Source organism: Amblyomma maculatum, chromosome 7 (genome assembly GCF_055883805.1).
Source record: "Amblyomma maculatum isolate TAMU_Amacu chromosome 7, ASM5588380v1, whole genome shotgun sequence".
In the NCBI taxonomy this organism is placed as follows: domain Eukaryota; kingdom Metazoa; phylum Arthropoda; class Arachnida; order Ixodida; family Ixodidae; genus Amblyomma; species Amblyomma maculatum.
The window spans coordinates 104082359-104106227 of NC_139350.1; the positions used below are offsets into that span (position 1 = coordinate 104082359).

The 23869-nt window shown below is 46.1% G+C and overlaps 1 protein-coding gene across 1 annotated transcript in view; it reads right to left on the reverse strand.

Moving 5' to 3' along the window:
* Positions 1–4795: 4795 nt before the first annotated feature.
* LOC146184239 (uncharacterized) overlaps positions 4796–23869 on the reverse strand; it is a 203027-nt gene continuing 183953 nt past the window's right edge. The window contains exons 16-20 of the mRNA XM_084608511.1: positions 11938–12096; positions 10164–10322; positions 8390–8548; positions 6616–6774; positions 4796–5000 (exon numbers count right to left, since the gene is read on the reverse strand). Of these exons, the coding sequence (XP_084464637.1) occupies positions 4796–5000; positions 6616–6774; positions 8390–8548; positions 10164–10322; positions 11938–12096 (841 nt within the window). The remainder of the gene's footprint in view (positions 5001–6615; positions 6775–8389; positions 8549–10163; positions 10323–11937; positions 12097–23869) is intronic.

The following is a 23869-nucleotide window of genomic DNA, read 5'->3' on the forward strand; positions in this document are numbered from 1 at the left end:
TTGACGACGACAAGACAGGACAAGCGCTAAATTTCAACAGAGTGTTTATCGTCGAAAGGATAACATATATAGCCTTCGAGATCAGCAGAGAATGAGAAACAAAAACAAATTTCTATCACACTGGCACGTGCTACGCCAATATTTCAAGCTCTTTACTTGACAACGCTATAGGCGCCTGCCCTAGCTATCTCCAGTGCTTCCATTATTTCCCTTGTCGGCTCGTTGCGTTGTCAATACAGGATGATTCTCTTATCAAACAGGGGATGGCAAGATGCTTCCGCATCACATCTACAGTGCGCAGCCAGATAGCTGTCTGTGGCATTGGTGCCAACGTTTTTATTGTGCTTCAGAAGACGCACGTTAAACGTCTGCCAGTTTGGCCAACGTAGTGCTTTCTACAGTCGTGTATATGACACAAACGCATCAATTTACAAAGAAGCACCATTCCCTGTACATTGGTGCATTGTGATCGTCGAGCTAGCCCGCTGCTATCATTGTGTGCACTGCGGTGGAAGCCATGTCTGTTATGGTCAATGCAGAAGTACTTAAGGGGATCTGTAGTACGGCTATAGGTGGTACTCTGCACTTTTTGTGTAAGGTGGGTCGCACTTCCTTTAAGCGCAGCCTATCTTAACGACCGTTTATATTCATCTTCACAAAAGCCGATCTATGAATTAATGCTGCCTAATTTTCTTTCCCTGGCTACGCGCGTTTTCTACACGCTTGAAGGGGGGCGCACCACTAGTCTTGCCAATCACTGCTCTGATTAAAAGCGGGATAAACGCGGTCCAAAGACGAGGTGCATTAGGTACACTGGACAGAAAGCAAACTGTAATTTACATCTAAAGCGGAGTCTCAAACTAGTTTCTGCGAAACTCAGGCGTTCCGCGGTGTCCTAATGCGGTTTCTGCGAACTCCTACCGTTCTACACCCGCCCCCCCCCCCTCTCCTCTATTCCCTATTCCATATCATTTTACACATGCGGACCTGACACCAGCTCTTTCAACCCAATTTATAGCGCCCGCTTTTATTATCCTACTCATTTCTCTGTTTCGGGCCAACAGCGTACACTATGCGCCACAAATCCGTCCTTGGCATCGCGCTGAGAGCAACATCGCCAGGTTGAGATAGGGGGGTTCCTAGGCAAAGATTCAGAGCTAGTTGAAGTTCCGTGAGACAAAAAGTTTGAGAACCCCTGATCTAACGGAACATTCGATCTCGAGGCCACAGATATATTATAGGAAAGGTCAATTATGTGTACTTTTGTTTTGCTGACGAGGAGGTCTGGGCATGTTGATAGTACATCATATGATTAACCGTAGCACCCCCCAGACGAGGACAAAAGAACAGTAGCGTTCGTATGCCCACAGTTGTCCCATCCTCGTCTAGTTGTGCGTTGAACTTTTATTGTGAAAGCAATACTACGTCACGTCTAACTGCTCGTCGCTGTGTATCGTGTCCGTGGTCCCCTGGCCGGAGCTGCCAACCTGGGTCTCTCGTTTCACATGGGATGATTTTGTCAGAATCAGCCTGCTAGGATCCTGGAATTCACGTTACCCCTATAGGCCACTAAGGTACGTTCATACGGGGTGGTTATAGCGAGGCTTTATATGTGGGCTGGGGAAGAAGAACGCTTCTTCTCTTCTCAACCGGCCTTGTCAACCGCAACTTATGCTTTTCCTCAATATTCAGTTCAGTAGCGTTCAACCCTTCTAATTGTTTTGCTATTATTTATTTTCGCATATGCAGAGAGGAATAACGTGCGAAGTTTTACCGCCATCGTTACACAGCGATGCTAATCTCGGCTAAGCCAGGCAGGCAAACCATGTTCTAGAGTGGAACGTCAAAAGAGACTTAACCCTATTGTTATCTTCTTGCTGGTCAGAGCCGTTTCCACAAATGCCCGGTCTCCCAGCTAAATGTTATGCTTTAAAAATGCGGTGTTTCCTAGCTCCATTGTAACTAGCTCAAACCTGTTGAGGCTAGCCTAGTCTCTTGTATTTTGTGTTGGCGAATGTTAGTAAAAGCTAACTAGGTCTCCTTTCAACTATTGCTTACGAAACAAAGTGGTAATATATAGTTTTAGAGTGCTTACGAAACTACTTAGCAGCGATGTGTCTATGAAGGAAAATTTTTCACCCCCATCCGTAGAACATGCCAGTAGCTTACTGATTTGAAGCCTACCAAATCACCTAAGTTCCAATTGTGTCAAAACAAATTAAGTTAAATGCTAAATGTACGACCACATCACCAATGAAATTAAGCTGATAAATGATTTGCCAGTAAAATCATCACAAGAGCGCGCACATGCTGAGTAGGCACACAGCAGGAGTGTGTAGAATCCCTCGTATCAAGTGAGGACCGTCCATGCTCAACCAGTAATACTACACGAGAACAAAATACACCTTCAACGAGCAAAGTAGCGTCGATGAGTGCCCTTTATAATGGTACCAGCAAATTCGAAGATGTGCATTGTGCATTGCACACCATGTGCAATCTAGGCCGAAAGGCCATGACGTCAGAAAACAGCACAGGAGCGTCACTTGAAGCTGCTTACCTACACCACCTACAAGCACCAGGACTGACGTTAAAGTACTAGTCGGTACGCGTTTTGCAGCGAAACCTACACTGCGGTAGGTTTTCGAGACCTTGGATGGCTGCAGCTACGTTGTAAAGAGGCGTAGCTAGGGTGTCCTCATAAAAAATCAGCCTGCAATGACACAATAATTCACGTTACCCCTATGCAACGGGCAAGAGCTGCTAAATCAGGTTGCTCCTTTCATATATTGAAGGGTAGTTGTTACTTGTGACTCCTAAGACACGCTGACCCGTCCATATGGCTTGGTTGAAACGTGACTTTATAAGGGGGCTGATAGCTTACGCTTTCGCGTCATATCCTTAAAAGATTACCTTAAGTGGCTTGAAAACAGTGTCATTGTAAATTAAAAATTATTACAACGCATGTGAGTAACTTGAGAGTTGTTATTAATATGAGAATGGTGTTAGGCAAGGAGACACGATCTCCCCAGGACTATTCACAGCTTGTTTAGCGGAAGTATTCAGAGACTTGGAATGGGAGCAGTTAGGGATAAGGGTAGATGGAGAATACCGCAGTAATCGGCGATTTGCTGATGACATTGCCTCGCTAAGAAACTCGGGGGATGAACTGCAAATGATGATTGATGACTTAGACATGGAAAGTAGAAAGGTAGGCTCGAAAATCAATATGCAGAAGACTAAGGTAATGTTCAACAGCCTCGGGAAGGAACAGCATTTTACGTTAGGTAGCGAAGTACTGGAATTAGTAGGCGAATATGTCTACTTAGGAGAGGTAGTAACCGCAGATCCGGACCATGAAAAGGAAATAAGAAGAAGAATAAGGTTGGGATGGAGCGCATTTGGCAAGCACTCGCAGATTATGACTAGCAGCTTACCGGTATCGCTCAAAAGGTAAGTGTACAACAGTTGCATCTTACCTGTACTCACCTATGGGGCTGAAACATTGAGGCTAACCAAAAGAGTTCTACTTAAGTTTAGGACAACCCAGAGGGTTATGGAAAGAAAAATGGTAGGGGTAACATTAAGAGATAGGAAGCGTGCAGAGTGGGTCAGAGAAATAACTCAAGTTACCGACAGTCTAGTGGAAATTAAGAAGAAGAAATGGGCATGGGCAGGACATGTAGTGCGAAGAGAGGATAACCGATGGTCGCTAAGGGTAACAAACTGGATTCCAAGGGAAGGAAAGCGTAGCAGGGGGCGGCAGAAAGTTAGGTGGGCGGATGAGATTAAGAAGTTCGCAGGGGTCAAATGGATGCAGCTAGCACAGAACCGGGTTAAGTGGAGAAATATGGGAGAGGCTTTCGCCCTGCAGTGGGTATAATCAGGCTGCTGCTGATGATGATCCTTTTGTCTCCTTGAGTCGCTGCACCACTTTAAAGACGGGCATGTAAGCTCCTTACTGGCGCTCAATGCGGTGCGCCATCTGGCGAATATCATGAATCGAAGTATACGTCCCGAATGACCATCGCGCATGCAAAGTCAGGTGTCGGCTCCAAGCGGTTACAAAAGGTGGCAGTTGGCACTCCGGACGTTTGTAAGGTCCCAGAAAATGTGCCCAGCGCTTCGTTTGGACCCTGATGAGGAGAGTGCATTATATCGTTGAGCAGCCCTCACTTGCATCATCACGAGAGTGTGAAACCACGTTGCCATTCGCACATTTATGTTTACAAAGAGCTATGCGTGCGAACCAAACATGCGATATCAACCTTTAATTGTGGCACACGGCAGCATTTTACAATTGCGGAAAATTCTGTTTTTCCATCAGGCATAAACTGCTCTGAAAATTTTGTCACTGTCAGTTTCTCTTACTTTGTTCCCCGAGTGCGTGTTCTGTTGCGTGAAGTAGATAAAAACAGAGATGCATACCAAAATTATTCTGCAATTCTTTAAGACCTTTCTGTCACACAAAATTTATCTACGGGTTCAAAAAAGCAAAGAATTACTTTTAAACGTTCTAAATGAGTTCTAAGCAAGAATACGCTAAAGCTACTCTGACAACAACAATATATTTATATATTTTAGATGAGTATTATGCCAGTCCATTCAAAAATTTATTTGTAAAGCTCGGATCAATTCCATACCGAGCAAAAGTGCAAACCTTTTGTGGCCTTAATTCATGCTGTTCCGTTGGGCTACAAATTTGGCGCTGATATAAAATGGCGCAGCTACTTCCGTATATTTTTAACATGAGTTCTGGCTGCATTTAGAGTGTGTCTTTTGGTAAAGTTGGCACAAATCACAGAAACTCGAAGCCGGCTCCGAGAGAGGAATTCGTCACGCACCCCTCGGTGCGGCCGCCTTGTTCTGCTCGTCGCTGTAGGCCGGCTGGTGTCTTCGCATGGCTGGACCCATCTCCCTTGGCGTCTTCTTCAATAGCTGGCGGCCCTGCTGAGGTTGGAGCAAACTGCTTTCCGCCACGTTCTTGCAATGGTGAAACCGCCCTGCACATTTTGTCAATGCTTGGAATTACGTTTCCATATGATAGCACGCAGTTTACATTAGGTAGCGAAGTACTGGAAGTAGTAGGCGAATATGTCTACTTAGGAGAGGTAGTAACCGCAGATCCGGACTATGAAAAGGAAATAAGAGGACTAAGGTTGGGATGAAGCGCATTTGGCAAGCACTCGCAGATTATGACTAGCAGCTTACCGGTATCGCTCAAGAAGAAAGTATACAACAGTTGCATCTTACCTGTACTCACCTATGAGGCTGAAACATGGAGGCTAACCAAGAGGGTTCTACTTAACTTGACGACAACGCAGAGGGGTATGGAACAAAAAATGGTAGGGGTAACATTAAGAGATATGAAACGTGCAGAGTGGGTCAGCGAAATAACTCAAGTTACAGACATTCTAGTGGAAATCAGAAGAAGAAATGGGCATGGGCGGGACACGTTCGAAGAGAGGATAACCGATGGTCGCTTAGGGTAACAAACTGGATTCCAAGGGAAGGAAAGTGTAGCAGGGGGCGGCAGAAAGTTAGGTGGGCGGATGAGATTAAGAAGTTCGCAGGGGTCAAGTGGATGCAGCTAGCACAGAACCGGGTTAAGTGGAGAAATATGGGAGAGGCTTTCGCCCTGCAGTGGGTATAATCAGGCTGCTGCTGATGATGATCCTTTTGTCTCCTTGAGTCGCTGCACCACTTTAAAGACGGGCATGTAAGCTCCTTACTGGCGCTCAATGCGGTGCGCCATCTGGCGAATATCATGAATCGAAGTATACGTCCCGAATGACCATCGCGCATGCCAAGTCAGGTGTCGGCTCCAAGCGGTTACAAAAGGTGGCAGTTGGCACTCCGGACGTTTGTAAGGTCCCAGAAAATGTGCCCAGCGCTTCGTTTGGACCCTGATGAGGAGAGTGCATTATATCGTTGAGCAGCCCTCACTTGCATCATCACGAGAGTGTGAAACCCCGTTGCCATTCGCACATTTATGTTTACAAAGAGCTATGTGTGCGAACCAAACATGCGATATCAACCTTTAATTGTGGCACACGGCAGCATTTTACAATTGCGGAAAATTCTGTTTTTCCATCAGGCATAAACTGCTCTGAAAATTTTGTCACTGTCAGTTTCTCTTACTTTGTTCCCCGAGTGCGTGTTCTGTTGCGTGAAGTAGATAAAAACAGAGATGCATACCAAAATTATTCTGCAATTCTTTAAGACCTTTCTGTCACACAAAATTTGTCTATCTACGGGTTCAAAAAAGCAAAGAATTATTTTTAAACGTTCTAAATGAGTTCTAAGCAAGAATACGCTAAAGCTACTCTGACAACAACAATATATTTATATATTTTAGATGAGTATTATGCCAGTCCATTCAAAAATTTATTTGTAAAGCTCGGATCAATTCCATACCGAGCAAAAGTGCAAACCTTTTGTGGCCTTAATTCATGCTGTTCCGTTGGGCTACAAATTTGGCGCTGATATAAAATGGCGCAGCTACTTCCGTATATTTTTATCATGAGTTCTGGCTGCATTTAGAGTGTGTCTTTTGGTAACGTTGGCACAAATCACAGAAACTCGAAGCCGGCTCCGAGAGAGGAATTCGTCCCGCACCCCTCGGTGTGGCCGCCTTGTTCTGCTCGTCGCTGTAGGCCGGCTGGTGTCTTCGCATGGCTGGACCCATCTCCCTTGGCGTCCTCTTCAATAGCTGGCGGCCCTGCTGAGGTTGGAGCAAACTGCTTTCCGCCACGTTCTTGCAATGGTGAAACCGCCCTGCACATTTTGTCAATGCTTGGAATTACGTTTCCATATGATAGCACGCAGTTTACATTAGGTAGCGAAGTACTGGAAGTAGTAGGCGAATATGTCTACTTAGGAGAGGTAGTAACCGCAGATCCGGACTATGAAAAGGAAATAAGAGGAATAAGATTGGGATGAAGCGCATTTGGCAAGCACTCGCAGATTATGACTAGCAGCTTACCGGTATCGCTCAAGAGGAAAGTATACAACAGTTGCATCTTACCTGTACTCACCTATGAGGCTGAAACATGGAGGCTAACCAAGAGGGTTCTACTTAACTTGACGACAACGCAGAGGGGTATGGAACGAAAAATGGTAGGGGTAACATTAAGAGATATGAAACGTGCAGAGTGGGTCAGCGAAATAACTCAAGTTACAGACATTCTAGTGGAAATCAGAAGAAGAAATGGGCATGGGCGGGACACGTGCGAAGAGAGGATAATCGATGGTCGCTTAGGGTAACAAACTGGATTCCAAGGGAAGGAAAGTGTAGCAGGGGGCGGCAGAAAGTTAGGTGGGCGGATGAGATTAAGAAGTTCGCAGGGGTCAAGTGGATGCAGCTAGCACAGAACCGGGTTAAGTGGAGAAATATGGGAGAGGCTTTCGCCCTGCAGAGGGTATAATCAGGCTGCTGCTGATGATGATCCTTTTGTCTCCTTGAGTCGCTGCACCACTTTAAAGACGGGCATGTAAGCTCCTTACTGGCGCTCAATGCGGTGCGCCATCTGGCGAATATTATGAATCGAAGTATACGTCCCGAATGACCATCGCGCATGCCAAGTCAGGTGTCGGCTCCAAGCGGTTACAAAAGGTGGCAGTTGGCACTCCGGACGTTTGTAAGGTCCCAGAAAATGTGCCCAGCGCTTCGTTTGGACCCTGATGAGGAGAGTGCATTATATCGTTGAGCAGCCCTCACTTGCATCATCACGAGAGTGTGAAACCCCGTTGCCATTCGCACATTTATGTTTACAAAGAGCTATGTGTGCGAACCAAACATGCGATATCAACCTTTAATTGTGGCACACGGCAGCATTTTACAATTGCGGAAAATTCTGTTTTTCCTTCAGGCATAAACTGCTCTGAAAATTTTGTCACTGTCAGTTTCTCTTACTTTGTTCCCCGAGTGCGTGTTCTTGTGCGTGAAGTAGATAAAAACAGAGATGCATACCAAAATTATTCTGCAATTCTTTAAGACCTTTCTGTCACACAAAATTTGTCTATCTACGGGTTCAAAAAAGCAAAGAATTACTTTTAAACGTTCTAAATGAGTTCTAAGCAAGAATACGCTAAAGCTACTCTGACAACAACAATATATTTATATATTTTAGATGAGTATTATGCCAGTCCATTCAAAAATTTATTTGTAAAGCTCGGATCAATTCCATACCGAGCAAAAGTGGAAATCATTTGTGGCCTTAATTCATGCTGTTCCGTTGGGCTACAAATTTGGCGCTGATATAAAATGGCGCAGCTACTTCCGTATATTTTTAACATGAGTTCTGGCTGCATTTAGAGTGTGTCTTTTGGTAAAGTTGGCACAAATCACAGAAACTCGAAGCCGGCTCCGAGAGAGGAATTCGTCACGCACCCCTCGGTGCGGCCGCCTTGTTCTGCTCGTCGCTGTAGGCCGGCTGGTGTCTTCGCATGTCTGGACCCATCTCCCTTGGCGTCCTCTTCAATAGCTGGCGGCCCTGCTGAGGTTGGAGCAAACTGCTTTCCGCCACGTTCTTGCAATGGTGAAACCGCCCTGCACATTTTGTCAATGCTTGGAATTACGTTTCCATATGATAGCACGCAGTTTACATTAGGTAGCGAAGTACTGGAAGTAGTAGGCGAATATGTCTACTTAGGAGAGGTAGTAACCGCAGATCCGGACTATGAAAAGGAAATAAGAGGACTAAGATTGGGATGAAGCGCATTTGGCAAGCACTCGCAGATTATGACTAGCAGCTTACCGGTATCGCTCAAGAGGAAAGTATACAACAGTTGCATCTTACGTGTACTCACCTATGAGGCTGAAACATGGAGGCTAACCAAGAGGGTTCTACTTAACTTGACGACAACGCAGAGGGGTATGGAACGAAAAATGGTAGGGGTAACATTAAGAAATATGAAACGTGCAGAGTGGGTCAGCGAAATAACTCAAGTTACAGACATTCTAGTGGAAATCAGAAGAAGAAATGGGCATGGGCGGGACACGTGCGAAGAGAGGATAACCGATGGTCGCTTAGGGTAACAAACTGGATTCCAAGGGAAGGAAAGTGTAGCAGGGGGCGGCAGAAAGTTAGGTGGGCGGATGAGATTAAGAAGTTCGCAGGGGTCAAGTGGATGCAGCTAGCACAGAACCGGGTTAAGTGGAGAAATATGGGAGAGGCTTTCGCCCTGCAGTGGGTATAATCAGGCTGCTGCTGATGATGATCCTTTTGTCTCCTTGAGTCGCTGCACCACTTTAAATACGGGCATGTAAGCTCCTTACTGGCGCTCAATGCGGTGCGCCATCTGGCGAATATCATGAAACGAAGTATACGTCCCGAATGACCATCGCGCGTGCCAAGTCAGGTGTCGGCTCCAAGCGGTTACAAAAGGTGGCAGTTGGCACTCCGGACGTTTGTAAGGTCCCAGAAAATGTGCCCAGCGCTTCGTTTGGACCCTGATGAGGAGAGTGCATTATATCGTTGAGCAGCCCTCACTTGCATCATCACGAGAGTGTGAAACCCCGTTGCCATTCGCACATTTATGTTTACAAAGAGCTATGTGTGCGAACCAAACATGCGATATCAACCTTTAATTGTGGCACACGGCAGCATTTTACAATTGCGGAAAATTCAGTTTTTCCATCAGGCATAAACTGCTCTGGAAATTTTGTCACTGTCAGTTTCTCTTACTTTGTTCCCCGAGTGCGTGTTCTGTTGCGTGAAGTAGATAAAAACAGAGATGCATACCAAAATTATTCTGCAATTCTTTAAGTCCTTTCTGTCACACAAAATTTGTCTATCTACGGGTTCAAAAAAGCAAAGAATTACTTTTAAACGTTCTAAATGAGTTCTAAGCAAGAATACGCTAAAGCTACTCTGACAACAACAATATATTTATATATTTTAGATGAGTATTATGCCAGTCCATTCAAAAATTTATTTGTAAAGCTCGGATCAATTCCATACCGAGCAAAAGTGCAAACCTTTTGTGGCCTTAATTCATGCTGTTCCGTTGGGCTACAAATTTGGCGCTGATATAAAATGGCGCAGCTACTTCCGTATATTTTTAACATGAGTTCTGGCTGCATTTAGAGTGTGTCTTTTGGTAACGTTGGCACAAATCACAGAAACTCGAAGCCGGCTCCGAGAGAGGAATTCGTCACGCACCCCTCGGTGCGGCCGCCTTGTTCTGCTCGTCGCTGTAGGCCGGCTGGTGTCTTCGCATGGCTGGACCCATCTCCCTTGGCGTCCTCTTCTATAGCTGGCGGCCCTGCTGAGGTTGGAGCAAACTGCTTTCCGCCACGTTCTTGCAATGGTGAAACCGCCCTGCACATTTTGTCAATGCTTGGAATTACGTTTCCATATGATAGCACGCAGTTTACATTAGGTAGCGAAGTACTGGAAGTAGTAGGCGAATATGTCTACTTAGGAGAGGTAGTAACCGCAGATCCGGACTATGAAAAGGAAATAAGAGGAATAAGATTGGGATGAAGCGCATTTGGCAAGCACTCGCAGATTATGACTAGCAGCTTACCGGTATCGCTCAAGAGGAAAGTATACAACAGTTGCATCTTACCTGTACTCACCTATGAGGCTGAAACATGGAGGCTAACCAAGAGGGTTCTACTTAACTTGACGACAACGCAGAGGGGTATGGAACGAAAAATGGTAGGGGTAACATTAAGAGATATGAAACGTGCAGAGTGGGTCAGCGAAATAACTCAAGTTACAGACATTCTAGTGGAAATCAGAAGAAGAAATGGGCATGGGCGGGACACGTGCGAAGAGATGATAACCGATGGTCGCTTAGGGTAACAAACTGGATTCCAAGGGAAGGAAAGTGTAGCAGGGGGCGGCAGAAAGTTAGGTGGGCGGATGAGATTAAGAAGTTCGCAGGGGTCAAGTGGATGCAGCTAGCACAGAACCGGGTTAAGTGGAGAAATATGGGAGAGGTTTTCGCCCTGCAGTGGGTATAATCAGGCTGCTGCTGATGATGATCCTTTTGTCTCCTTGAGTCGCTGCACCACTTTAAAGACGGGCATGTAAGCTCCTTACTGGCGCTCAATGCGGTGCGCCATCTGGCGAATATCATGAATCGAAGTATACGTCCCGAATGACCATCGCGCATGCCAAGTCAGGTGTCGGCTCCAAGCGGTTACAAAAGGTGGCAGTTGGCACTCCGGACGTTTGTAAGGTCCCAGAAAATGTGCCCAGCGCTTCGTTTGGACCCTGATGAGGAGAGTGCATTATATCGTTGAGCAGCCCTCACTTGCATCATCACGAGAGTGTGAAACCCCGTTGCCATTCGCACATTTATGTTTACAAAGAGCTATGTGTGCGAACCAAACATGCGATATCAACCTTTAATTGTGGCACACGGCAGCATTTTACAATTGCGGAAAATTCAGTTTTTCCATCAGGCATAAACTGCTCTGGAAATTTTGTCACTGTCAGTTTCTCTTACTTTGTTCCCCGAGTGCGTGTTCTGTTGCGTGAAGTAGATAAAAACAGAGATGCATACCAAAATTATTCTGCAATTCTTTAAGTCCTTTCTGTCACACAAAATTTGTCTATCTACGGGTTCAAAAAAGCAAAGAATTACTTTTAAACGTTCTAAATGAGTTCTAAGCAAGAATACGCTAAAGCTACTCTGACAACAACAATATATTTATATATTTTAGATGAGTATTATGCCAGTCCATTCAAAAATTTATTTGTAAAGCTCGGATCAATTCCATACCGAGCAAAAGTGCAAACCTTTTGTGGCCTTAATTCATGCTGTTCCGTTGGGCTACAAATTTGGCGCTGATATAAAATGGCTCAGCTACTTCCGTATATTTTTAACATGAGTTCTGGCTGCATTTAGAGTGTGTCTTTTGGTAACGTTGGCACAAATCACAGAAACTCGAAGCCGGCTCCGAGAGAGGAATTCGTCACGCACCCCTCGGTGCGGCCGCCTTGTTCTGCTCGTCGCTGTAGGCCGGCTGGTGTCTTCGCATGGCTGGACCCATCTCCCTTGGCGTCCTCTTCAATAGCTGGCGGCCCTGCTGAGGTTGGAGCAAACTGCTTTCCGCCACGTTCTTGCAATGGTGAAACCGCCCTGCACATTTTGTCAATGCTTGGAATTACGTTTTCATATGATAGCACGCAGTTTACATTAGGTAGCGAAGTACTGGAAGTAGTAGGCGAATATGTCTACTTAGGAGAGGTAGTAACCGCAGATCCGGACTATGAAAAGGAAATAAGAGGACTAAGATTGGGATGAAGCGCGTTTGGCAAGCACTCGCAGATTATGACTAGCAGCTTACCGGTATCGCTCAAGAGGAAAGTATACAACAGTTGCATCTTACCTGTACTCACCTATGAGGCTGAAACATGGAGGCTAACCAAGAGGGTTCTACTTAAGTTGACGACAATGCAGAGGGGTATGGAACGAAAAATGGTAGGGGTAACATTAAGAGATATGAAACGTGCAGAGTGGGTCAGCGAAATAACTCAAGTTACAGACATTCTAGTGGAAATCAGAAGAAGAAATGGGCATGGGCGGGACACGTTCGAAGAGAGGATAACCGATGGTCGCTTAGGGTAACAAACTGGATTCCAAGGGAAGGAAAGTGTAGCAGGGGACGGCAGAAATTTAGGTGAACAGATGAGGTTAAGAATTTCACAGAAGTCGAGTGGATGCAGCTAGCACAGAACCGGGTTAAATGGAGAAATATGGGAGAGGCCTTCGCCCTGCAGTGGGTATAGTCAGGCTGATGATGATGATGATGATGATGATGATGATGATGATGATGATGTGAGTAACAAGACAGCGTTGCACAAGTGCACAAATTCTTGCCTAAAGCCCTTTGTGTACCTGTAGCAAAAGCTTCGACCCCGTCTCCTTGATACTCTACACTACCTGTACCAGCATCGTCCGATACGAAGCGGAGATGACAGTGGCCGTTGCGCCCATGGCATTTCCGTTGCAATCTCATTTTCTTTTTCGAATGGTGTGTTTGCGTACGGCAGTTCACGCCACAGATTAAAGGCGGCGGACACGAAGCGGAAGCTTTCGCGATGCGCGATCTGTACACAGGACATTTAGACCGCTATTGCGCAGTGCAGAAAGAGCATGATAAACGGCGCTAGAGAGAAGACAAACGCTACAAAATGTGAAATAAGAGACACATGCGTTCACTGGTCGTTGACTTTCTTTATGCAATGCGAAAATATGAAGATAATAAAGTTTGTGCGCTGTTCCGTTATTCTCAGGTAAATGGTACATCGCTAAAATATTACTTCGTTCGCTTTGTGTTTAATTTCGCAGTACACGTTTTCTATTTAACGAGTGCTTACATTATTAATATTCGCGTATGATACTAATCGAAAGATTGCCTAGTGGCACCAAAAGCTAGGAGTATTAAGCAGAATAATCGCGGATAGCAAAAGATTTTGGAACGCACTTCGCTCAACTGGTGAATCTGAAAAAGGCCGAGAAGTTTTCCTTTGAAAGGCGTCGCTTCCACAACAGCCAGTCAAAATGCAAGACTTCCTTCTCGAGCTGCGATGTGAATGACCCATCGCAGTGCTTTAAGTTCATGGGAATATTTCGTTGAATAGAAGGAGGAGTTATATTCGGCAGTCACGCCGTTAGCTAAGGCGCTTTAAAAAAGGGTCTTAGTGAGCCAACGACCTATATACAGTTCATTCCTGGTTGAATGTGTGGTGCGAGCGGAATCTGTCTTTACTAGCAACTCGAAGCGAATGAACAGCAGCTGAGGGCGATAAGGGGTCATGTATTGAGAACAGAATTAGGCCTGTGTGACGATGGAATTTGACCAGCTGAACTTGATGTTCTGGCAGGGACATTGAGGCGACGTAAACTTCCCCGCCTTACAGTGCCTCGGACTGACACTGTTTTTTTATATATATTGAGAACTCCGCTATTTTCTGACGATTCCCAGGTTTATTAAAAGCCTGTGCGAGATGTTAGAAACATCCTGGAAGTATTTTCTGGAATCAGCTGGAAGGTGTGTACAGCACCTTTCGTCAGTGGTTAGAAGTAGAATGTTTCTTCTCTTTTAGATCTGTCAAACATCAAGGCCTCCGCTACCAGTGACCATAGTGGCATGTTGCTTTTTATGCTGCATTATTTCGGAGATACATCAGAGCAAAAAGTTTCGTTTAAACCGTGGTCCCTAAATTAACGATATTTTTTACAGCAAAACTGGGAGAACTCCAGCCTCCCGCCAATTTAGTTGAATTTTGAGATGCCTCTCAGCCATAATCACTTCACGTTATGGTACATCAAGACATTGTCAGTTCCCATCTGTATAAGGTACTGTTTCATTATACGCAGCAACCTCCAACCTCATGATCACTGCATCACTCGGTCCACCGTTACTGTCCCTTGTGAGAAGGGACCAAGGAGAAGGATTGCAGGCAGCCTAATCACTTTTCTGAAGTCATTTTCCCTTCTAAAGTAAATAGCGCAGACAGATACGAGGACATGAGAAGCGGACAGGACGAGCGCAGACCCTCAACCGCCTCATAACTTGAACGGCGATAGAGCGCATTGTGCTCACTATTCGTCTGCTCGTTTACTTTCTGCGATGTTCAATTCGAAACAACATTTTCTCCATTATTTATTTAGGCATCACACAAGTGTCGGTGGCTAGTGATACTGAAGAGTGGGGGCCCTGTGTGGCGGGGGTCTCATATCAAATCCCCGGATTGCGAGAATCGCAATCCGGGCGTGGCAGAATTTGATGGTTGGAACGGCGCTACGAAACTCAGGCAAGTCTACTTTGCTCTACAAGAACGTTCCTGAGCCTGGTTCGAAAATTATGAGACTTTTATGAAGGACTAGGAGACACTCCAAGCAGAATTTTTGACGGCCTTTGCGAGCTCTGTCCGAAAAAGAGAACCCAAGCCCTCCTCCAAAAAAATCTTTATCTCCAAATTGAGCGTTTCCTGGCCTATGTTGAGGAGATGAAGTATCTCTTCCACCACGCCGATCCCAGCATGACAGAGAAGACCCAAGGCGAACCTGTCGATGTGTGACATGAAAGATCAGCTATTTGTAGATCTTTTCGCCAGCTGCCAAAGACTCTTGCGGAGTTGTGCCAGAAACCAGCAAATAGCGAAAAGACCTTAGAAAAGCAAGGACGCCACTCTACAAACCGTCTCTTGAAACGCTGTCTGCATGCCCCTACGAGGCTACATCTACAAGCGGAGATAACCTCCGTGAGATCGCCGTCACGTCATTCGTGATGAACTGCGTCGACACCTGCCGTCGCAAGCGCAGCCGCAGGCAGTGTCGCTCACGGATGTCATCTGTTAAGAAGTCCGGCAAGCATTGGGCGTTCCTCAGGCGACGGCTCCGAGAGCTCAAACACAAGAAGCAACAGACATCAATTATGCAGCTTATTTACGTCGTACTGCGTGCCGACGTGACCTTCCAACCCCTCGCCGCTATAGTCCAGTTCTCGAAAGCCGCTTTTGGCCTCCTCCCACCAAGCCTACCAACGAACTCCAAGCCCCAGAATATGTTACGCTTTGAGGACGTCTCACGAACGACCACTTTGTTTTGATTGTGGTGTGGCTGGACACATCCTCCGTCACTGTCCGCACAGGCGAATCGGCCTGCTTGATTTCGCATCGACGGCCCACGACCTTATCCTGGTGGGTGATTACGCAAAACAGACGAATTTCTGAGGAGGGGAGAGCACGCGTCGCCAAGTCGTTGGTCACACTTCCCATCGCCGTTCAGGTCCTGCTTTGCGTCACCGGTCCAAAGCTACATGCGTGGCAGGTCTCCTAGACCGCGCAGGAAAAACTAAAGGCAGCAACCTTTGGAGGTGAGATTTCTCTCCGGCAAAAAACCGAAGATCCCCCGCCAATGAAGGCAAGAGACAACGATATCACATTTACGACGACACTCCTTATGAAGACTACTTCGATGATCTCGCGTTAAGGCTCTTAAAAGACACCGCCGCTACGTACGACCACAAAATCGGCAACAACATGATCAAAGTGCAAGCTGACACCACCGCCCAGTGATGTGACAACGATGTGCCTCGGCCGGGGCCTTAATAAACGACGAAGCCTGGATAGGCCACCAAGGCCCATGTGCAATACGACGATGTGAACAAGCGACCTTGAAGTTACTGTCAACGGTCGCACAGTCACTGCCTTAGTAGGTCATCAGTGGACCGGTTGCCTTCCAGCTCAGGACATTAACGACCGCTTGGGATTGGCCCAGTGGTTCGCACTGCTGGTGATAACCTCATTACTCCTTCCGGGCGGCGCACTGCAAGAGTAACCGTAAAGGGGCGTACTTACACAAGTAGCTTTGCGGTCCTACACCAGTGTTCGCGCGACGTGATTTTAGACATAGACTTTCTAAATGGACATATGGCGGTCATCAACCTCTGAAACAAGCTCATCAAGCTCTCGGCGGACAAAGCTATACCTGCTATGACGACTTCGACGCAAAACGTCGATCTAAACGTCCTCGATGGAGAATTGAACGTGCCGCCCCAATCAGGCGTCGTAGTCTGCGTGGGTAGCGCAGATATCGAAACCACTGAAAACGTCATCGAAGGAAACACCCATTTGCTCTCGGATACGAGGTCTCGGCATCGCCAACTTCTGGAGAGAACAAGCTCAGATGTTGGCAACAAACTTCACAGAAGAATGCCGGCATCACAACACGGGCATAACGATCACATTTAAACAACAAGTTAGCGGACATACGAGATCTATTCTCCCTCCCCGACCAACCCCTAGAATATGCACCTGACCAAGTTTGCCAGCCTACGTTTGACATCAACCGGCATTACCTCATAGCAGATACACCAAGTTAACAGCAACCTTCGAAGCTACAGGGAGGGCTTCTCATCTTCGAAGGTTACACAAACACCACTTACCAAGCACCGCATTATAACAGACGAACACGCCCGGCCTCTGCGCCAAAGCGCCTACCGCGTATGGCCGCAAAAACACCGAGCCATCCGCGAGCAAGTCAATAAAACGCTTCGTGACGACACTATCAAGCCATCAGAGTCCCTGTGCGGCACTATTCGTTTTGGTGAAGAAGAAAGACGGGACATTTCAATTCTCGTAGACTACCGCCACCTAAAGAGCATAACAAAGGAGTATATGTACCCATTCCCGCTGATCGAGGACGCACTGGACAAGCTTTGTAATGCAAGGTACATCTCGTCGATGAACCTGAAGAGCGGCTATTGGCAAATTGAGACCAACAAGAGAGATTGTGAGAAGACTACATTCATCACACCAGATGGTCTATTCGAGTTCAAAGTGACGCCATTTGGTCTCTGATCCACACTAGCGACGTTTCAACGCGTAATGTACACTGTGCTGGCGAGTTGAAGTGGCAGATTTGTCTGCTATAGACCGTTTCACCGATAGCAAGCTGGAGAGGAGGAAAACACTCTCCAAAAAGATTCATTCGCCGGCCCATTGTTGCCAGTCCCGAGTGGCCTGTGCATTCGCATGCTTCATGCATAGCACAGCGGCCTTGCACCTCGGTATATTGTCGTTTGAGAGACCTAAATACCTTTAATAGCGCCCCTTTTAGTTGTAATGCCATCGGAACAGCAATGCGTGTTCGTGGACTGCAAAAATAATCAAAGAAATCACAAGAACCTTAGTAGTACCGAACATGGAATGGTAGTAATGATATAAATTTGTTGTCTAAGTTGCCTGAATGTTGCTTAACATTCTGTGACATAAATATAACATTAGTAGAACATTTAAAAGAAACATTTTTCTAATATTGCCTTTGGAATGTTATGAGAATGTTATTAAATGTTTGCGTTGCATCGTAATCATTATTTTAATGTTACAAACAAATGTTCTCGAAATATTGTCTTCGAAATGTTAAAGTAATATTTGAATCAGAACTATAAAACAACTTTAGCATATACATTTCGAACACTGAGTCCCAGCACTTTTCCCCTTTTTCTTCCAGTATAATCACGTTTTTTTTTTTCAATAACACTTCATTGCAACTAGAGCTTTGAGGTGATGCCTACCGTAGAATGCAAGCACAGCCCTAATATGTTTCAAGAAAGTACTACTAATTATCCATTCGCCACTATCACTCTTAAAACACCCATCAGCGATGGATATAAAAGGTTGACTGTATGCTATCTGTTCAGAGGTCAGTGGAGGAATAGTGTCGTATTATGAAGTTGTTCTGTATTGTGGTCTTTGTAAAGCGTGAAAGCTGTGTACCATCACGAGGAGTGGGCTTCCATGCTTGTGCAAGGTTGCTCCACTTTTTCACGAATGTTACATTTATGTTGCATATATATTAGGTTTATGTTGTTTAAATGTTTATGAAAACATTATACCAATATTTATACGTAAAGTTGCTAAAAGATTAGGAAGAAAGGACAATAAAAACATCAAAATAACGTTCGACTGAAACAAAAGTATACCATTACTCCAATGTTTCGGTGCTACCTGGGATGATTGTGAAAGCGTATGCGGGAAACATGCAACGATAGTCCGAGTGAGGCTGTGATATGTTTCTGCTTCATCGCTTTCCAGGAACGTTTTGCACAAGCCAGACAGACTTAGCACCTATGACGGACTCACGAATATGATGCCCCTTTTACTTCCTCCGCCGTAGTAAACACGCACACCGCGCCGGTCATGCCTCCCGCAAGCCTTGAACGCCAACGACACGGTGGATCTCTTCCGTCAGCGCCAGAAGAGCGTGCTAAAATCTGTTCTTCATTTAAACAATAAGTCAACAGCAAAAAAAAATCTTTCTTCGGATCTTTCACCCGTACCGTGTTGTTGATAATCGCAATACGAACAAATTTCTCAACATAGCCAGCTGCCGCTCGTGCGGCGCGCGGCTCATCGTCTGCACGCAGGCTCCGCTGCTAAGGCGCCACAGAAGTTTACATCTTTGTTTTACTGATACAATATGATCAGCCGTAAAATAGTTTCGCGAGAGATCATTTACTCTGGTGCTGAACAATTTTAGAGCGCCATCGGATGTACCTTCGATGCGAAACAATTAAGCCTAGCGACAACTATGAAGTAGAACTCGGCAAGAGTGCCGTCGTCCGCCGAGCTAGCGGCCGGCGCCGCTTTCGTTAGGGCTGCTGTATGTGCTGCGAATTTGTAGTCTTTGTTCATGGTGAAGCTGAGAGCACACGTTTTTTGGCGTTTTGCTCAACAATACTTCGAGCAAACGATATTGCTACGACGGGACGGGGATACGATGTTGCTGCGCCGCCTGACGTACACCAAGGATGCAAAAAAACGTCGACGGATGCACTTCATACACAACTTCTTTTATGTGCTGTTCTTGAACCGTGGTTTAACTTAAAACTATACATTATTGAAGCAGGACAGCTCGATAGTATGCTTTTCACCACTAGGTCGCCGGTGCACCACTGACACGTATGCATTCGCCAAGCTCAGTTCGCGATATCAGCGCGGTTAGCGTCGTAACCGCGCTGAATGCTGCCCGCGCCTTTAATGCGAAATGAAAGCAGCGCAACATCGACTATAAATATGCACTGTCGAGAGGAAATGCACGCCATGGATTGGGTCGCACTTCACGTTAAATCAATACTGGAAAGCATGTTTCGTATTATCTATTCCGCGTTCGGCAGCTGCCCGTACCGTTCATTCGCTGTGTGCATGCTTGTGTGTGCAGTTACCCTTGCGATTATAAAATATAATTGAAAATACATGTATCGTGAAAGATTCAACAGATATATGCTCACAGTTAACTCTGATGAGTCCGGCCTGCGGAAGCTAAGCGCAGTCCTTCGCAGTCGCCCGGCCGCTAGTGCTGTTTCCAACAGCTCCCGCCATGCCAAATGGATGGTATACGGTTTGCTGGCACGCTCAAAAAAGACACAAAATAGCCCCAAGGTGTTGAGTAGCTTTCACGAGCACCCCGAAACAGCACTTTTACACTGCCGCATCGCAGCATCAACACGCACAGTACAGCCTAAGATGACGTCAAGAACAGCCGGAGTGGACTTTCTCAGTTTGGCTCATACGGGGCTTCGAAGACCATCTTAAAAGGCTGCGGACAATGCTCGAAGCAATCAAGTCGTCAGGGCTAACGCGGAAAGCAGAGAAATGCCACTTCACTCACGGCGAACTGCAGTTTCTAGGTCACATCGTGTGCAAGGATGGTATTCTCCCAGACCCGGGGAAAACAGCTGCGATCGCACAGTTTTCATCACCTGCCGACAAGAAAGCTGTGCGCAGATTTCTTGGGCTGTGTGCTTACTACCGCCGATTTGTCAATGACGTTTTGCGCATCGCCGAACCGCTGACTCAAGTTACAAAACTTCAGGTGGCGTTTAAATAGGAATCACCGCAAGCGGGAGCTTTCGAAGAATTTAAGCGCCGCTTACAGTTCCTTCCTGTCCCCGGACACTTCGACGAAAACGTCGAGACAGAAATACATACAGAGGCGTGCAATCATGTCTTAGCCGTCGTTCTCGTTCAGAAAATCGGCAGACAGCAAAAAGCTATTCTGTACACTAGCCGTTCCATATCAAAAGGCGAAAACTATTCCACGATGCAGAAGGAATGCCTTACCATCATTTGGGCCACATCAATATTTCGCCCCTATTTGTGACGACGGCCATTGAGGGTTGTGAGCGATCACCATGTTCTTTGCTAGCTCATCAACTTAAAAGATCCCTCCGGCCGCCTTGCGCGATGGAGCCTGCGGCTTCAGGAATTCAACATCACAGTCGTGTATCAGACGTCCGACTGCAAGCAATCCGATGCAGGCTGCTAGTCACGGGCTCCCGTTGACACGCCGCTGACAGAAAACGACAAAACGGTTTTTTAGGACCGGTAACCGCCAGCTGGTTTTCACAGCTGCAGCGCTCGGACTCTGATTGTAAAGATCTTACCTTACCGACACCGTTCAAACGTTTACACGTCAGGGAGCCCACAACTACGATTGTTACAATGCTGACGCACGTAACTGACGAGTAGGCTCTGGACGCCACCACCTACCTTCAGCGGGCAGAGGAAGCATGACGGCTTGCCCTGCTGCGCGTAAAAGACCAGCAACACACTGGCGCCCGACGATACTACTTGCGACGACGCGACGCAGAGTACAGGCCGGGAGACCAAGTATCGGTTTGGCGCCGATACGCTGCTGCGGACGGAGTGAAAAGCTCTTGCGGCGGTACTTTCGACAAATAGAGTCCTTCAATGCATCGGAAAGCTTGACTACCAGGTAATCCTAGTCGGCACGACCACATCCAAACGGCGCCGGGCGGGACGAGAAGTCATCCATATTGTGTGCCTCAAGCCATATTATGCGCGCTAAAGTAATTTCATATCTAATGTTTTGTTTACCTTTCTGCGTTTATTTTTTAAGCATCGGGTCAAAGCCTTTTTAAGGGGCTAGTAATGCCGCACAACATTCAAATCTTTATTTCTTCTTTTTTCGAAAGCTGCCGGCATGCGGCTTTATCAATCTGATTTTGGCACTGGATCAATTCTGTATTCTTTGTTCATGATTGTTGTGGCAGGATCCAGCTTTATCATTTTTGTTTTGTCGCGCAAGATGCGCTAAGATATGTCTCGAAGATGCGGCCACTAGCGTATCTTTCTGCAATGTTCTGTGTTGTGCTAGTCCACATTTGGTGAGGACGTCTGACCGGCCCGTCAGCCCTGTTTCACCAACTATAACTCTGCCCAGGGGGTTAAACAGGACTGACGGGCTGGCCAGACGTCCCCACTCTCTACGTCCCCTTCACCAGAGGCCACGTAATCTCACAAAAATATTCGCTCGAGCACCACATAAAATCACCTAAAATTTATCTCAAAGCAAGTCTTCAAATTTAACAATGCAGCTGAGATCTGCGCAAATAAATTCCATAAATATTGACGAGATAACCGAAAGATAACATTTGGAGACACCCAACGAGCGCTTCAACACTCCCCTTACCCCCTATATTCAATGAATAGATATTTTTAATCGAAAGGATAACAAAGGTAACTTCTCAAAAGCATCACTAACCAACACACACAGATACACACACACACACACACATACACACGTATATATATATATATATATATATATATATATATATATATATATATATATATATATATATATATATATATATATATATATATATATATATATATATATAAAGCCTGTAGAACCAGATATACTTCACGCTTCCGCAAAACAAACGCCTGGATCGCCAAACTTTCAATAAACGAACGTGATGCTTTAGATTCTTTGAACAAACAAAATGATATCACTATAGAACCCGAGGACAAAGGAGAGGGCACAGTAATTTTGGATACAAAAAATACATACAGGAAGCAAACCACCAATTTAACTATACCCAATTTTGGAAATCTCTTCTTGCACACCCCACCGTCGACCATCAAAACCCTATAACGACAACTCTGAACCAACTAACCCCGGAAGGAGAAATAATACATCGAATAAACAAGGAGCTTACAGTAGCCAACCCGTCTCCGGGCCGATTCTACTTTCTCCCAAAAGTTCATAACGAAAACAACCCCGGTCGACCAATATTTTCCGGCATCGGCACTCTTACGGAACCCATTTCCGCTTAGATAGACTCCCTAATCAAACATACTTCTCACTCACCGGTCCTACATACGTGACACCAGCCACTTTCTCGAAGAGTTCACGATAATAAAAGTTTCCGAAGGCGCAATACTTGTAACCCTATATGTGGTTTCTCTCTACACCAATATTCCACACGATGATGACATCCAGGCCCTAGTCACAGCTTACAGAAAACTAGCTATGTCATCCAAACGAGCGGCACGGCCAAGGGAATAAAACGGCACCAAATTACGCCAATGTATTTATGCATCATATCGAGCCAAATTTTCTTTCCTCAAATCCGTTTAAGCCGGCTTTTTACAAGCGATTCCTTGACGACATATTAATGATACGGACAGACACAGAAAACAACCTAACCTAGTTTACTTGAGCATTTACTAACATCCATCCAGTACTATATCTTTCACACACACCTACTCCGTGAACCAAATAAACTTTGTGAACCTCACGACCCAAGTCGAAGGGCAAACTACTCACTAGCATCTACAAAAAAGCCCACTGACAGCCAACAATACCTTCCTTTTGAGATGCCATCCACGACAATGCACAACATATATCTCCTGCTCCCAGACCCTTAGATTTAAGCGCGTTTGCTCGCGCCCTGATGATTTGGAGGAAAACGCCGACTGCCTGCGGACGGTCCATAAGAACAAGCACTATCCGGCTCCTATCATTGACGACGATATTAAAGGGGTCATGCAATGCCTAAAATGGGGTAAAGAAAATCGGTCGAGAGATAGGTACTCCCTCACAGGTCAATTAACCGCAAGAATGTTTTAGCTAGCTTCATTAACAGCAGAGATATCGGCTATTAAAAATGGCGCTCCTCCTTGCTCCCCTCAACTCAACACTCGGAGAAACCAGAAAAAAAACGAAGAAAACAGCTCGGGAACTCCACCCCGCTAGCCCCGCCCACGAAGCGTCATCGGGTGACGCTCGGTTCTCAGACTTGCGGTCGTCGGGCCTGTTTTCCCCGAGCTTCGCCTATGCATTCACGGTCTCTGCCTTTCCCGTCCCGTCTGCGTTTGCATGGCTTTCAACCTTGTCTGCTGTCTTCCTCGGCCGCCGGTTTCTTCAGTTTCTTGACCTCTCTGAATTGTGTGCGACAGCAGCCCGAACGACTCGGGTCGTTCGCGAGCGCATAGCTGCAGGTAGAAAGCTGTCCGCACATACCGGCGGCCGCCGCGGAGGGAGCACTTCCCTTCATATCCCTGTCCCATTCAGCGCAAATTAGCGTGCA